At 38.5% G+C, this 16457-nt stretch overlaps 1 protein-coding gene across 3 annotated transcripts in view; it reads left to right on the top strand.

Annotated features, from left to right (window-relative positions):
- ME2 (malic enzyme 2) overlaps positions 1-7689 on the top strand; it is a 52917-nt gene extending 45228 nt beyond the window's left edge. For all 3 annotated transcript variants that reach the window (XM_047086188.1, XM_047086189.1, XM_047086190.1), the window contains 3 exons: positions 1383-1453; positions 2215-2313; positions 6817-7689. In XM_047086188.1, the coding sequence (XP_046942144.1) occupies positions 1383-1453; positions 2215-2313; positions 6817-6984 (338 nt within the window). In that variant the 3' untranslated portion in view covers positions 6985-7689. The remainder of the gene's footprint in view (positions 1-1382; positions 1454-2214; positions 2314-6816) is intronic.
- The last annotated feature ends 8768 nt before the right edge of the window (positions 7690-16457 follow it).

The raw sequence follows: 16457 nt of genomic DNA, 5'->3' as shown, positions 1-16457 counted from the left end.
TTATGAAAAACTTCATGAACAGTTCCCCAAACTGAAAGATCCAAGTTTCTAGATAGGAAGGCCCTCCCACTGAGTGCCAAACGTGGTGTGTGAAAGTCATGAACCTCAAGGCACATCGCTGGGAAATTACAGAGCATTTGGTATGAAAAAAGATCCTGATACTTCCTGAGATGCAGCTAAAAGATAATTACTGAAAAGGATCAAGAATCAAATTGGCACTGATTTCTCAATCAGCTCAATCTAGCTGGCAGCTAGAAGGTGTTGGAATAATGCTTACAATTCTGATAGGAAATTATTTCCAAACTAGAATTGTAAACCCAAAGAAGCTATCAAATAAATAGAAAGTAGTAGAAAAAAGGAGGGGAGAGGAGAGGGAGCATCTTCAGAAAACTACAGGAGAATGTATCCTACCAAAAAGAGAAGTAACAAACAACTAGGAAGAAGTGGGATTTAGGAAGTGAACTCAGAAGCAAAGGGAGTCCCCATGAAAATCGGGGTTTTTCCAGGATGCCAACTCTGTGTCTGGGATGCATAGCAGCCATACCAGATGGGAGCTTCAGCACAGGTTTCTTCTAGAGGATGAAAGAAGAGACTATGTCCAGGAGCTGAAACACTTCATGATTTAGGCAGTTGAATGAGTGTTTCAGGATGAAGTGATTTTAAGTACAGAAAATCTAAAACAAGGAGAACAGCCGGACAGTAACTTCAGGGAAAACAAAAGGTTATGCAGGAGAGGAGAAATAATCATGACAGGGTGTTAATAATGGCTCAGCTGCAAGTAACACTTATGAAGTCCTAATAACATAAACAATATTGGTTCAGCCAAAGTTGTGCCCTAACCATGTGGGAAGAAGGGAGGAGGCTGGAAATGTGAAGGAAAGCCAACACACTTATTTCCTGCAGGAAGGAATCAGTGATCTCTAAAACTCAGAAGTCAGTCAGGAGAAATTCAAGCAAGCTGTTGAAGAGTGAGAGAGAGAAACATTAAAATAATCAACTAAAAGAATGGAAAGTAATTGCCTCTATAGAAGTCCATAGTAACGTCTAAGAAGTGGAAAGGTGTTTAGAGGTGGGCTGGGGATTGATGTTTCTTGTAACAAGTGTTGATGAATTGTATGCGTTGTAATTTTGCTAACTGTTAAATTGAGAAAAGCCATTTGCTATTTCTAAAATTGTTCTGGTAAATAAGAATTGTAACAGTTAACAAAGATCACTTGATTTTTAACTCTCAGATTTCTGTTTTCTCTTGGCTGCTTTGTTTTGGGGGTCCGTCTGGGGGAAGTGGGTTACCATTAATTTGCTTTAAGTGTGGGAATTTATTTGGCTCCTTTCGTAATTTGAAAAGTGACCTTACTAAATAAACTATTTATAATGTTTTCTAGGTGTGGCTTTAGCTGTTATTCTCTGTAATACCCGGCATATTAGTGACCATGTTTTCCTAGAAGCTGCAAAGGTAAATGCTTTAAATAGTGTTTGGCAGTGCTCACTTCGGCAGCACACATACTAAATATTGTTTGGCTGTTTTATAAAGGATGAGTTATAAAGATGAATGGATCCTAATTAAAATCAGAGAGATAGAGAATGGGTCAAATCCGCCTTATGAATGGAAAGGAAGTTCTTCATCTGTTGATTTTGTGACTTGCCCATCTACGTTTGCATAAAATTCATTTTTATCATGATGTTTTAGATGTTTGATTGCAAGTTACGAATCCTTTCATACTTGTGACATGTACTGTACCTGTATAGTACATGTATAGTATGTATATGTGTGTGTGTGTGTGTATGTGTAGTGAATATACATATATATGTAGTATATACATCTGAAGGTGATATACTATGGCACCTTCATTTTTTTAATGGACAAATACTGGTTTATTTGGAGTGTGCTGGCCTTTTGGAGCGCCAGACTGCAATATGAGTTTTGAAGAACTCGTGTTAATACAAATTTTAATGTCTGTTTTCATAGCAGCTGTTGTAATTATGCCAAACTTTGTATGTGTTAAGAAGAATTTGTCAATAAGCCTTTAAATCTGGTTATTTATTGTTTAGTGGTGAACAGTTTTAATTTCTGCAGTGCTTTAAGCATATTCCTGATAAAAGTAAGGAGAATTATGATACCTGTATGATTTACTGCTCCCCAAACCCCTTTCCCATTTTATTAGATCCTTATTCTGTGTTATTTAAACAAAAGTAAAATGCTGTCTTTCTCTTCAGGCACTGGCAAATCAATTGACAGATAAAGAGCTAGCTCAAGGGAGACTTTACCCACCACTTGCTGATATTCAGGAAGTTTCTATTAACATTGCTATTAAGGTAAGTATTAATTTATAGCTCCTCACATAAATTTTAATGGCGTATTCTTATGCAAGTAGCACAAGTTTACAGAGACAAGTTTGAAACATTTCAAGAGTACAAAGAAGAAATTTTAGGTGACCCATATTCTTTCTGCCAGGATGTAACCCACATTATTATTCTGGATTTGTTATCTTCTAGTCTTTCTTCTTCCCAAACACATGCATACATCTGCACACACATGCAGTCACCTGTAACTGTTTTTATAATTGGTTCTTCACTGCACTTTCTCCATTAAGTATATTGTAAACCTTTTCCCATGTAAATCAGTAGTAATTCTCCTATATGACTGTTAATAATGCTGCATGGTGTTCTCTTTGTTGGTATATCATAATTTGTTTAACCATTTCTGTATTTTTGGACTTTAAGCATTTCTCATTTTGTTAGAAATATTGTAATGAACATCCTTAGATAAATTTTTGCACACATTTGTGATTGTGTAAGATAAATGTCTAATCATAAGAACAAAAAGTATTACTATGCTAAGGCTTCTGATATGAATTACCATCATATATCTTCAGGAAAAAAGTATCAGTTTACATTGTACATATTAGATATGAAATACATCTGTTTTCCCACACTTTTGCCAATACTTAGTGTTTTTTTAATCATAGATACTTAATAGGTGGAGAATTATATCTCGTTGTTTTTAAAAACCTTTTTTAACGTTTATTTATTTTTGAGAGAGGGAGGGAGGGAGGAAGAGGCAGAGAGAGAGGGAGACACAAAATCCGAAGCAGATTCCAGGCTCCAGCCTGTCAGCACAGAGCCTGACACAGGGCTCGAACTCATGAACTGTGAGATCATAACCTGAGCCAAAGTCAGACGCTTAACCAACTCAGCCACCTAGTCACCTCGACTTTTGCTTGTTTTTATATTGTACTGGTTGTTTTCTTTCTAATACTAACTTATAAAGGCTCTGTATATATTAAGTGTCGTGATCCTCCTCTTGGCTGTGGTGCAGGTATTTTCCCGTTTGCCATTTATTTTAACTTGTGGAATGCCATATTTCAAAAGTTTTTTTTATGGAATGATGTGTCTACTCTGTGGATTGTTTCTTCACCCTTTATGGGTGTTAATGCCTTCCCCCACTCCCAAAATCATATAAATATCTACCTGCGTGTTTTAATGACATAAAACTTTTTAACCCCTCAGAATTATTTTAGAATATGATGTGAGAGAAACATTTTTTTCGGAGTAGTTAACCAGTTGCCCCAGCACCAATTAATGGAGAATGGTCCTTTTATTAACATACAGTCCTCATATCTTGAGAGTCTGTTGCTGACTGTATTGGCCTATTACTAGGCACTGTTAAAATTATTGTGGTATGTGGGGTGCCTGGCTGGCTCAGTCGGTAGAGCATGTGACTCCAGATCTGGCGGTTGTGAGTTTGAGCCCCACAGACTCTTGAGCTGGCAGTTGTGAGTTGGGCGTAGAGATTACTTAAAAACAGTCTTAAAACCTTAAGAAAAATAATTGTTATTGTGGCATATATAATATGTATTATTTTATACTATATAGTTCCTTCCCATCATTATGGTTTTTTAGGATTTGTTTAAACTGTGCATTTTTTGGATGAATTTTTCGATCAGTTTTTGAGTTCAAAGAAAACCCTGCAACTACGTATGAAACTATCATACTTATAAATTAAATTGGTACAGTTGTCTTTTAGTATTGACTCTTCTTCCCCATCAGTGTCTCTTTTCACTCACCACAATCTTTTTCTTTTTTTTAAGTCTTTCAATATCATTTTGTTGTTTTCTTCTATAAATGTGGTACATTGCTGAATACTTATTTTCCTGGATATTTAAATTTTTGGGTTCTTTATAACGAACAAAGTTTTTCTTTCCATATCTGTTTCCTTGCTAGTCATTTCTGCCATATAGGGGAGGTATTAATTTTTATGAATTTACTTGATAACTAGTCGGTTGAACAATCTTAATTCTTTTTTTTTTTTAAGTTTATTTATTCTGAGAGAGAGAGTCTGAGTCGGGGAAGGGCAGAGAGAGGAAGAGAGAGAATCCCAAATGGGCCCTGTGCTGCTCCATCTCACGAACTGGAGATAATGACTTGAGCTGAAATCAAGAGTCAGAAGTTTAACCTACCGAGCTACCCAGGCGTCCCCAGTTTTTATTCTTTTAATGGTCTCTTAATTAACTCTTTTGGAATTTTGAGTTTTAAATCAATTGCAAGCAATTGTATTATTAATTTATATGTATTGCTCTTTTTTTTTTTTACCCTTAAGATCAGTTTTAAGCAACTCAGTTGATAAGAACATCCTTATATTTTAATATTGAATGTGATACTAGCTTTTGGTTGAAATAAATATTCTTTCATCCTTTTAAAGAAGTAGGCTTCATTCCCAGATTACTAAAATTTTCTTAAACATCAAGATTAGATGCGGAATTTATCAACCACATTTTTGACTATATACTAATGATCCTAAGATTTTTACCCCTTTGACTATAAATGTTATTTTTGCATTATTTTAGTACTCATAAACTAAACAAAGGTTGGGAATTAGAGTAAAGGATGATATGTTTAAGAAATAACAGCCAATCCAGGGGCACCTGGCTGGCTCATTCGGTAGAGTGTGTGACTCTTGGTCTCAGAGTCATGAGTTCAAGCCCCATGGTTGTGTGTAGAAATTATTTAAAAATAAAATCCTAAAAAATAAAAACAGCCACTCCAGTTGAGCTGGAATCTAAAGTGTAGGTAGGAAAATGGCATAAGACAGGATTTGAAAGTTATCTTAAGGCCAGCTTGTACAGATACATGAATGCCAGACTAAAGAGTCTGAATACCTTACTGTTGCAAAACAACTGAGGATTTTAGAGCCCAGAACTAGGATGGCAAGAGTTCAGCTTTAGAATTCATAGAATGATATTACACGTGGGAAAGATTTGGGAACGTATCAGTCAGTCAAGAGGTTACCGTCGTGCCCAGATGGAAGGTCGTATGAAATAGGAGATACCTGTGTTTAGGAGTTGGCACAGGAGTACAGCCCCCAGATCATGTCTCTTCCCCTTCCCTAGAGTAGAGAATTTTCTCCTTCACTGAGGCTTCCCTTTTTAAGAACAAGGGATCAGGAGACTAGGCAGTGCTTTGTTTCTGTCCCCCACCCCAACCCACAGCCACTGAGCATCTCTTTATAGCTACCAGTCACCTACTGCATGCCTACCTGACCAAGGAGAACTCACTCTGATCTCCTGCCTTGCCCCGGTCTTTTCCGTGGGTACAAATATGTTTCTTACAATAGACCAGAAAATAATTGAAACATATTTTCATCACAAAATACAGGAAGGTTGAGCCCCTGGGATGAAAGCTTATTTTTAATAACCTTCCGTTTTTGTTAAGTTTTTTTCTTAGAGAGCTGAAATAAACTTCAATAATGATCACCATTTAGAATGGGAACTAGACTAGGAGGAGAAAGGCATAATTGTTTAAGTATTTTTTTACTCTTTGCCACTACATTGTTTTTTAAGTTAAAATGAAACCCTGACTTGAGAATTGACTATTTCACAGGCACTGTGCTATATCCTGTGAGGAAGCTTTTTGTACTACCTCATTTTACATCAAAATTGAGGCTCAGAGCGTTTATCCTCATCACCAGTCATGGTGTGTGACTTGGTTACAAATACCAGAAATCCATTCAAGCCAAGTGACGTGGGAGGTAATCTAGCTTAACCGTATAGGACCTGGGATCTATAATCAGAATGCTTTGGGTTTAAAACTCAGCTCTCTTTTAACTGTCTTGGGCAAGTTACTTAAACTCCTCATACTTCAGTGTCCTCATATGTAAAATGAAAATAATACTATCAGTACTTACCTCCTAGGATTCTTGTGAGGATTAAATGAAATGTCCATGTAAAGCACATAGAACATGGTTGGCACTCCATGATGGTGGTAGTGAGTTTCCATGTGTAAGTCCCAGCCCTAACTTTACTTGACCTTACAGTTCAGTGCCCAACACCTGATTTATAATAATTTCTGTGTCTCTTAATCCAGATTCTAGAGCAAAAACTACCTGGCTCATTGTGGGTTAGGTTTTCACTGGAGTCCAGTCACCTGTGGGTAGGAAATAGAGTCTCCTACACCCCATTTGAAAATAGGGAGAAGGACATGGGCTGGGCAGGCCACCCAAGTAGGTCGACTTGACTGACACAGAGTAGAGCTTAAAACTATTTGTTAGATTGAAGTATGAAGGAAATGCCAATAATTGGGGAGGGGGGTGACTTTAAAACACATCAGACTTACAGTGAGATTGGAGATAATTTTTATTTCATCTTTTAAGCTTTTAATAGTTTCCAAATGTTTGAAATGAGTCAAAGTAATGTTGTTTTGTTATTTTGAAAAAAGAAAAACGTCACTCTTCTAAATTCATTTCTCTGTGTTTGAATAGTACCTTTTCTCTCAATCAGGTTGATATTCAGAGCCTACACAGTAATCTTACTTATTTTTCAGGTTACAGAATACCTGTATGCTAACAAAATGGCTTTTCGATACCCAGAACCTGAGGACAAGGCCAAGTACATTAGAGAAAGAATATGGCGAAGTGAATATGATTCGTTGCTGCCAGATGTTTATGATTGGCCAGAATCTGCATTAAGCCCTCCCCTGATAACAGAATAGAAGCATACCCACTGAGAAATACTTTCCATGCTTCAGGGAACCTGTTTTTTTCAGACAAAAAGAGAGAATGTTCTCAAATTTATGGTTTTTTCCTGTGTTTTATTCTCCCCCACCGCTTTGCTTGACTTACTCTTTTCATGAATTTATACTTCTGTAGAAGGTAGATGTGTTGGCTATATTGTTAATGCCCACCAGGACCCTGCAATCAAATAACCATAATGCTTTCATTCTGATTTGTAGCTCATACCACATCAAAGAGATGTTCCAAATGTATTTATCAATGTCTTCACTTGTGCTCTTATTCTTGCTTGCCAAAGTATTCGCTATTTACTATTATAATAATGATCTTCTCTCCCCAGCCCTAGAATCGAAATTTACTTCTGTAGATAGGAGTATAGAATTTGAAGAAGCCAAATTTAACCAAATTCTGAGGACAAACTGTCAGTATCTGCAAGTCTTCTTTTTGTCTGCCTCATTTTATCTTTATGCTCTGAAATCCCTTTCGAGTTGATAAATCTAGAGAAATGTGAAAAATCTACCCTGTTATTTATTTTCTGGACCTAATTTGAAGCTTTAACATCATAAGAGAGAAGTGGGAAGTATTGCTGCCTTTAGACAAATAAACAAAATAGTCATTGTTTTCAATAGTGTATAAAAATCATAGTGTAACTTTTTTATTTAATAAAGGTAATACCCTAAATTTAATTTGCTTCAATGATGCGATTTTATTGCCCACTAGAAATTTAGGTTTGCTTATGATGAAAAATACCTGTTTTCATTTTATTTATTTCTAGATGATTGAAAGGAAGGGATATAATGCATAAATTATAAGTGACATCATGTGATCCTTAACAAATTAGTCATATGTTTCACATCCAAAGGAAGCATACTTAACTGGAGAAGCTGTATCCCCTATTCCAGTATGGTGCTCTTTATCACTTAGATAATTTTGGAATGTTTCTGTGATACATTCCTTTGAATACCGTTAGTGACAGCTCTCTCTACTGAAGATGGAATTAATTTTTTAATTAATTTAATTAGTTTAGATCTAAGTGGGGATAAATAAGGTTGGTGTTCTTACCAGGAAATGCCATTTTTAATCCCAATTAAAATGGGTAACAATTGGCTAGTGAAGCCAGTTTTCTTATGTGGCGTATTGGAGAGGTGTTTGTTGTTTTTTGGTTTTTTAAATTTGTTTGTTTATTTTGGGAGACAGTGAGCAGGGTAGGGTCAGAGAGGGAGGGAGAAAGAGGGAATTCCAAGCAGACTCTGCTTTGTCAGTGCGGACATGGGACTCGAACTCATGAAGCCTGAGATCATGACCTGAGTGGAAATCAAGAGTTGGACACTTAACCAACTGAGCCACCCAGGTGCCCCTGTATTGGAGAGATCTAAAGCAAAACCCAAAAGCATTTTGAGAATTAGTAGTATTACTTTATGTGTGCCTAACATAGTTGCTTTGAAGGAACTTTTAAATGCTCATTCTAGAATATTAACTACAAAAAGTTATTCATAGCTTTGTATAAGGCTGGACATTATTTGGTATTTCTCTCCACGGTCCTTGGAAAAAAGGGCTTAATTATTATGCTCATATTTCCTTCTATCTATAGGTAGAGATTGATTGATACTAATTTTGAATATAATTCAACATTTTAAGAATGCTTGAAATGGCATTGCCATTTGGAGTATGGAAAAATGCAATTGATTAATCCATTTAACAGGTGAGTGAAGTCAGAAGTGTGTTAAATAAATCTGTTTTCTAAAATAAGCAACCAGGTCACAATTTGTTTCTGTTAGTTAAAGATGAAAGGTTTATGTTTTTCTTGTTACCTTTGTCAAAACAAAATCACCCCCCAAAATACTATCTTGAGTTTAACATTACAAGCATAATAATTACAAATCCTGTTTTTTGCCTAGTGCTTATTGAAGGTAGGACCATATGCCGAATTAAAGTAATTTTACGAAGCTTAGTAAATATGTCTAGTATAGTCTTTTTTTTTTCTAGTATAGTCTTCATGGAAATTATACTTCAAGGAAAAAACAAGGCCAACTGGTATATAGCCTGCTTATTTAAAAGAGAAATTATATACATATAACCAGTAAAATAGTGGTTGGTAACACATGAGAACAGGTTGCTTTTAATAAATACACGTTGGAATATATATTAAAAGCAACCTATTCTCATGTAGTATTTACCAACAAAGTAACAATTACTGGATGTACTTTGAAGAAAAAATTTTAAGAATCTAGGCAGGAGCTATTAGGATAGTGGAAGGGGGTTGGTGGCATTATGGCATCAAATTGGAAAAGAAACAAACATTCAGACCTTCTATGGAATCTGTTACCTAACAAGAAGGTAATTATTTTTAAAACCTCAGTGGAGAGTCATTTTCATTCTTTTGAATAGAGAAGAAATTCTGTAAGCTTAGTCTGTCAGACACTACCTAGTAGGGGAAAGTGAGAACACAGTCTCTAATCTGGCACCAGCACCCATGGTATGAAACAGCCTGCGTAAATAGTATGGGTATAATGATGAACATGTTCGAGATTTGGTTAAAATCTTTTTAAAGGATGATGTCTTAACCAGGAAGCTGCTTCAGAATCACCCTGAAGCTTTTTTGTTTGTTTGTTTGTGTGTTTAAGTTTTTATTTAAGTAATCGCTACACCCAACGTGGGGCTTGAACTAATGGCCCTGAGATCAAGAGTGGCACACGCCTCCGACCGAGCCAGCCAGGCACCTCCACCCTGAAGCTTCTTTACAATACATATGCCTCTGCCCCTTCCTTCCAGGTCCCCTGGACCACCAGGGACAGCCTTGGCAGGTGTATTTTCAGCACGTCCCCAGGGGATTCTGGCACACATGTGTCCTGCCTCCCAACCGTTGTCTTCAAGTGTACATCTGAATTATCTGGAGAGCTAACTGATGGCTCCCGCTGATGCAGTGGCTCTGGGGTGGGGTCTGAGAGTCTGTATTTCTTACCATCTCCCAGGTGATGTCTAGGCTGCTGGCACAGAGAAGGCATTGAGTGGCTTTCTTCCAGAGTTTTGAGTGTGATGTGCAGTTTGTTTAGTGCTCATATAGTACATACTTTATATAAAAAAAGGTAACTGGAATTGTGTCCTTCCATGTAATTGTTTTCATCCACTTATGTGGAGTTTTTGTGGGATGTTTATAAGGACAGGAATTAATATAGAACTTTTAAACAGATTTTTCTGAAAATATATAAGTAGAATACTGTTCAATTCTGAAGTATAGTTTTTTTTTCTAAGTTTTAGAAAAAGTCCTAATGTTTGTTTATTTTTGAGAGAGAGTGAGAGCGAGCAGGGGAGGGGCAGAGAGAGAGGAAGACAGAAAATGTGAAGCAGGCTCAACGTTGTCACCGCAAAGCCCGACACAGGGCTTGAACTTACAAACTGTTAGATCATGACCTGAGCTGAAGTCAGACGCTTAACCAACTGACCCGCCCAGGTAACCCTGAAGTATAGTTTTTATTTTTTATTTTTTATTTTTTTTAATTTTTTTTTTTTTCAACGTTTATTTATTTTTGGGACAGACAGAGGCAGAGCATGAACGGGGGAGGGGCAGAGAGAGAGGGAGACACAGAATCGGAAACAGGCTCCAGGCTCTGAGCCATCAGCCCAGAGCCTGACGCGGGGCTCGAACTCACGGACCGCGAGATCGTGACCTGGCTGAAGTCGGACGCTTAACCGACTGCGCCACCCAGGCGCCCCTGAAGTATAGTTTTTAAATGCACTTGTTAAGTAAAACCTAGCAGCCAGTTTTCACTTATGAAGATTAGCTATCTGGGGCCCCTAGGTAGCTCAGTCGGGTAAGCATCCAACTTCGGCTCAGGTCATGATCTCACGGTTTGTGAGTTTGAGCCCCACATCGGGCTCTGTGCTGACAGCTCAGAGCCTGGAGCCTGCTTCCGATTCTGTGTCTCCCTCTCTCTCTACCCCTCCCCTGCTCACGCTCTGTCTCTCTCACTCTCAAAAATAATAAATGTTAAAAAAAATTTTTTTTAAGATTAGCAATGAAATGGGTAATTGTTTCTTCTCTGTTGGTTGCCTTATGATACGACTTATCCTTTGTCTTTTCTTTCCTTAAATTATGAGCTTCTGCAGAAATAAGATTCTGCATTCTCCTTTTTGCAAAGAAGTTGCTAATGAATTAAGACCAAAGCATAATTATTAAGGGGCACAGAGCATAATATATTTACTGCCCTCAGATAACTGAGAAAACTCAAACGGGTGGTAGAGGAGTGAGAAAAGTCTTGCCTTAGAAAGAACACTTCATCCAAATACTCCTGTAGCTTTTTTCCCCAAGCCACTCAGTAGCTTTCAAAAAGAACTTCATACTCTTGAACAGCTCCAGGGTTCTGTTGAATTCGCGAAAATGGAATCCTCTCTGTTGAGTGTAAATAACACTTAAGGACACTGATAGAAATCTCAAAGCTCTCTGCTGGGATTCCATTTAGAGGGACTACCCTAAACAGTGAAATAGCACCAATATCGTGTTTCCATCCAAAACACGACCACACATATTCAGGGACTGGCACATTGCTGACTTTATAGGAGAGAACACAGAATCATTATCTACGTTGGCTCTCAACTGATTTGTGATTTGTACTTTAATGTGCATCTAAATGTTAAGATGAAATAAATCCTCTACAGCCAAGCTTAAATAAAGTAACATATTTAATATTTAAAATAGCCAAGATAATTTGATTATAGACAACTTCCCCCTCATCTGAAATGAGAATGTTTTATAAAAAAAATTTTTTTTTTCAACGTTTATTTATTTTTGGGACAGAGAGACAGAGCATGAACGGGGGAGGGGCAGAGAGAGAGGGAGACACGGAATCGGAAACAGGCTCCAGGCTCTGAGCCATCAGCCCAGGGCCCGACGCGGGGCTCGAACTCACGGACTGCAAGATCGTGACCTGGCTAAAGTCGGACGCTTAACCGACTGCGCCACCCAGGCGCCCCTGAAATGAGAATGTTTTAATGGAAGCAGAGTAAAAGCTCAATGCTTTGTTTCAAATTTTAATATATTCAGCTGGACCTGATTAGGACATGACTCTTCGTGCATAATTCTTGCCAGGAGTTACTCAGGTAAACTGGTGATTAGATTTTAAAACAATAATTATTTCCCTTCTTGGATAAGGAAAATGGTGCCTCTCAGAAAAGTAACACGATATATTATGATACATGATGAGGAAATGTGTTCATAATTTAGTTGCATAAAACATACAAATTAAGCCAGATGACTTTTGGATGCTTTGTATATTTATGTACAAATATTCCCTAGTACATTTTAAGTGTACATTTTTCTGATTGTAAGTGTATATCCTAATAAGTCATTGATTCCTACAGTCATTGAATGTCACCAACATGTTAGGTATGTACAGTTAGCAAATAATGCTAAAGTCAATTTTATGGATAGCACCTGGTCTCCTTGTAAGCATCTAATAGGCGTCAGCGTACTTCATTCGCAAATCACCTCCTGTCACTGCACCTGTTTTAGAAAGGCCACAGGCACAGGGCGGTTCAATGCCTTGTGCAAGGTCCTAGCTGGTTGAGTAGCAGAGTCAGGGCTCTTAACCTCAGCTCCTCTCAAGGAAGAAGGGCCTCTGTAACGGGTGATTTTATCTGGATCTTAAATACGTTGTCTCCAAGAACTGTTATTTCAGATGAAAACTCCTCACGTGTTCTTCTAAGATTAGACTTAGGTCCTTTTAAATGTGTTTTATCAGTTTACTTGATTTTTACTTTGTTCCCGTATATAACTCAAATACAATATAACACTGTTGTGTTAGTCTTCAGCATTTTAAGTACTGGATGTAACCATAAAAGATTTGGTTTTGAATTTGATAACTTATATCAAAGATTCTCAAGAGCTAGTTCACTAACACTTTTGATTTGATAATCTTTCCAGAACCACCAATTGCTATCACTGCTATGCAAACCAGTTTCAATAATGCTTATACACTTGGTGCCTCTGCCAATGTGAATTTGAATTGTGAGATATATTTCCATATCTTGAGGCAATGATATTTTGATACACTGATAACTATTGTATTATAGGCATGTATATATGCCTATAATATGCATAACTTCTTCCATTAAAAACTGAGAACAGTTGGGGTGCTTGGCTGGCTCAGTCAGTAGAGCATGTGACTCTTGATCTTGGGTCATGAGTTCAAGTCCAGAATTGGGTGTGGAGCTTGCTTAAAAAGAAAAAAAGGTGAGGGGGAGAAAAAGCTAAGAGTTAAAAAGTAGAAATATAAAAATGTATGTGTGGAATAAGGAATTTCTAGACCTATTTTAGCTAAATATTTGACAAAGTAGCATTTCTGCCTAATGTTTTATTATACTTTGCCTAATGACCTTTAAAATTTACTGAAATTAAAACCATATTTTTGCAATTGATACTGTGTTCCCTTTGATAACATCCCAAGCATGAATTACTAATTTCAAGGGAATCATGCATTACAAAAGTGACCGCTTAGCCTTTCTCACCTGTGCATTTAAGATAAAAGGATGGGATAATCTTGTGGTAATTGCTTAAGGGAATTACCAGTTTAAGGGGAAAGCCTTGTGTAGAGTGTTATACCAGACTGACTTATTACAGATGGTTTCAGGAATCTGTAAACACTCCATAATGATGTGAATTGTTTTTTCTCTTTTGAGGTACATAAATTGTAATGAGATGTGTGTATTTTCTTAGTAAAACTTCCCATGCATAAAAAATGTGTTATGACCTTGTTTTTAGAGGCACTTTCAAAACTCGGTATTATCTTAAACCTTAAAACACACACACCCCAGAACACCTGCTCCCTTGGGAGCGCTCTGGGCTTAGCTCTAGATTCACACGTGGAGCACTACTCATGCTCACCAACTTTTCCTTTTGTTCAGCTTCCTACTTTATCTCCTTATTTAATCATAGCACTAACAGAATTGTTCCTTATCCCTTCTCCCCCACTACATACACATTGCAAGACCCAAATGTTAGAACACCAAGTCAGGAAAGATTGTACATTGATTTTGTGATAAAGGGGGGAAATGGTAGAACAGCTAATACGTTCTGAATGCTTACCTTAAGCCAGGCACTGTTCTAAGTACCTGATATCTATTTACTCATTTAACCTTCAAAACAACCTTCCGAGGTGTAGGTACTACTATTTTTCCTGTTTTGCAGATGTAGACTCTCAGGTACAGAGCCCTGCAGGTCACGTAGCTACCAAAATGGCAAAGGTAGGATTCAGACCTCTTGCATCTGACGCTATGTCAACTACTCTTCACCTACTCTGAGCACAACCCACACAGCAGAACGTGGCTGCAGAAAATTACAGTCGTGCTGGCTCACTCAGTCATCATCACTAACTTTAAGATGGGCATCCAGTGACTGACACCTTCCCTGCATCAGACCTCGGACATCTTCCTGCATCCCCACTCGCGGCAGACAGCCTTGCTTCCTGTCTCATAGAAAAACCCAACAGAAGGGAATGTCCCAAGTTCCCCTTCCCCCATCTCCCCAGGTACCTTGAGAAGGTGAGAGAAACAGCAGCTCCTGACATCCAGAAGCTGGCCCCACCTCGTTGGCTGGCCTCGCTGTGGCTAGGAGCTCATGGCTAGGCCTCCGTCTTCTCCTGTTGAACGTTACCCAGCTCACAGGACGTCAGTGTCAGGCAGGGCCACTCTGACCACAATGTTCAGGCCAAGAACTTCTGTTCTTCCTCCCCCAAGCCTTCTCTTCCCCGTCTCCAATTTTACCTAAGTGTCTCAAGCCAAAAGCCCTGGAGTTATCCTGGACTCCCATCTCTTTCTCTCATACCTTATATCAAATCCATCAGCGATTCTTGTTGGCTCTATCCTTAAATATATTCTTTTTCTGTGGTTGTTTTTAATTTTTTTTAAACATTTGTTTATTTTTGAGAGAGAGAGGGAGACAGAGGATCCAAAGCAGGCTCCGTGCTGTGAGCACAGAGCCCAATGCGGGGCTCAGACTCATGAACCTTGAGATTATGACCTGAACCGAAATCAAGAGTCGGACGTTCAACCGACTGAGCCACCCAGGCGCCCCCGAGTGACCCTTTTAAACATAAAATGGAGTCACTTCTCTGTTCAAAGCCCTAAACGGCAAAGCCGAAGTCCTTATGGTGCCACAAAAGGTCCCACGTGATCACCCACCACTGCCTCCACCACCACTTCCTACTTCTCTGACCTCACCTGCTACCCTCCCTGCTCTCTTGCTCTAATTCAGCCATACTTGTCTTGAGCACCCAAGCAAACTCCAGACACAACTTGGCATTTGCTGCATCCTCTGCAAGAACATTCTTGACATCATCTTCTCTACTTGCTTCTTCTTGCTTCTTCTCTACTTGCTTCTTTAGGTCTTTGCTCAGATGTCACTTCTCAGTGAGGCTTTCTCTAACTCACCTTTTTTTTCTTTTTAATGTTTATTCATTTTTGAGAGACAGAGACAGAGTGTGGGCGGAGGAGGAGCAGGAGAGGGAGATACAGAATCCGAAGCAGGCTCCAGGCTCCCAGCTGTCAGCACAGAGCCCGACGCGGGGCTCGAACTCATGAGCCACAAGATCGTGACCTGAGCCGAAGTCAGACACTTAACCGACTGAGCCTCCCAGGCACCCCTCTAACTTACCCTTTTAAAAATTGCAGCCCAAACTCCCCAGCATTCTCTCTCCTCCCTATTTTTCTCCGCGGAACTTATCACCTCCCCTCTATGTATAGTGTTGCAGGGTAGATAGAATGTGCTTTCTTCCTCTATGGAAGCCAAAGCTGGTGGGGGAAGATCTTCCATTGCCCTACCTCATGGCTGCCAAGAACAGTGGTCAAGTATCAAATGATGGTTGGTCAATGGCAGTGCCCTAAGAGGATACTGAGGCAAGACCTTGCATGTGGTTTCTGCTGCTTGCATTAGTTCATGGTTTCTGTCAATTTTGTGGGCTCTCCACTCTGCTTTCATTCTGTAATTTAAATTAGCCAAAATTGGTTCTATGCTTGTAACCAATAATTCTGATTGAATCCAATTAAGATGTCAACTACTTATAAGTATGTTCATATTTGCCCATCCAACAATACTTTGAGCAAGTCAAGAGCTGGGTCATGTCTTGTATGTATTTTGCAGTCTCAAAATCTCTTTCTCACCCAGTTCGGGGCTCCTTCTCTATATAGGTTTAAGCAGTGCTTGATTTCAAATAATTGAATGATGAGCAAAAAAGTTTCTAAATATAATTTGAATGATAAAAATAAAGTCACAGAGTCTGCCATGTTATCACTTTGTGGGCTCTGAAACTTGCCCACTGCTTTTACCAATTTGTGATTAGAGTCATTAACCTTCCCCCTTAATTTCAGGTCAGTTACAGTTGTAGATGTAATGATAGGTAGGTTAGTTTACTGATTTGAGAAGACCACTATTATATTACATCAAGGTTACCTCTAACCAGAG

This window comes from Lynx rufus, unplaced genomic scaffold (assembly GCF_022079265.1).
Source record: "Lynx rufus isolate CCGP_SWC_20201006 ecotype Redwood Valley unplaced genomic scaffold, mLynRuf1.p SCAF_20, whole genome shotgun sequence".
Classification (NCBI taxonomy): domain Eukaryota; kingdom Metazoa; phylum Chordata; class Mammalia; order Carnivora; family Felidae; genus Lynx; species Lynx rufus.
Note: the sequence above shows the minus strand (reverse complement) of the source record. Positions and strands in the feature narration are given on the sequence as shown.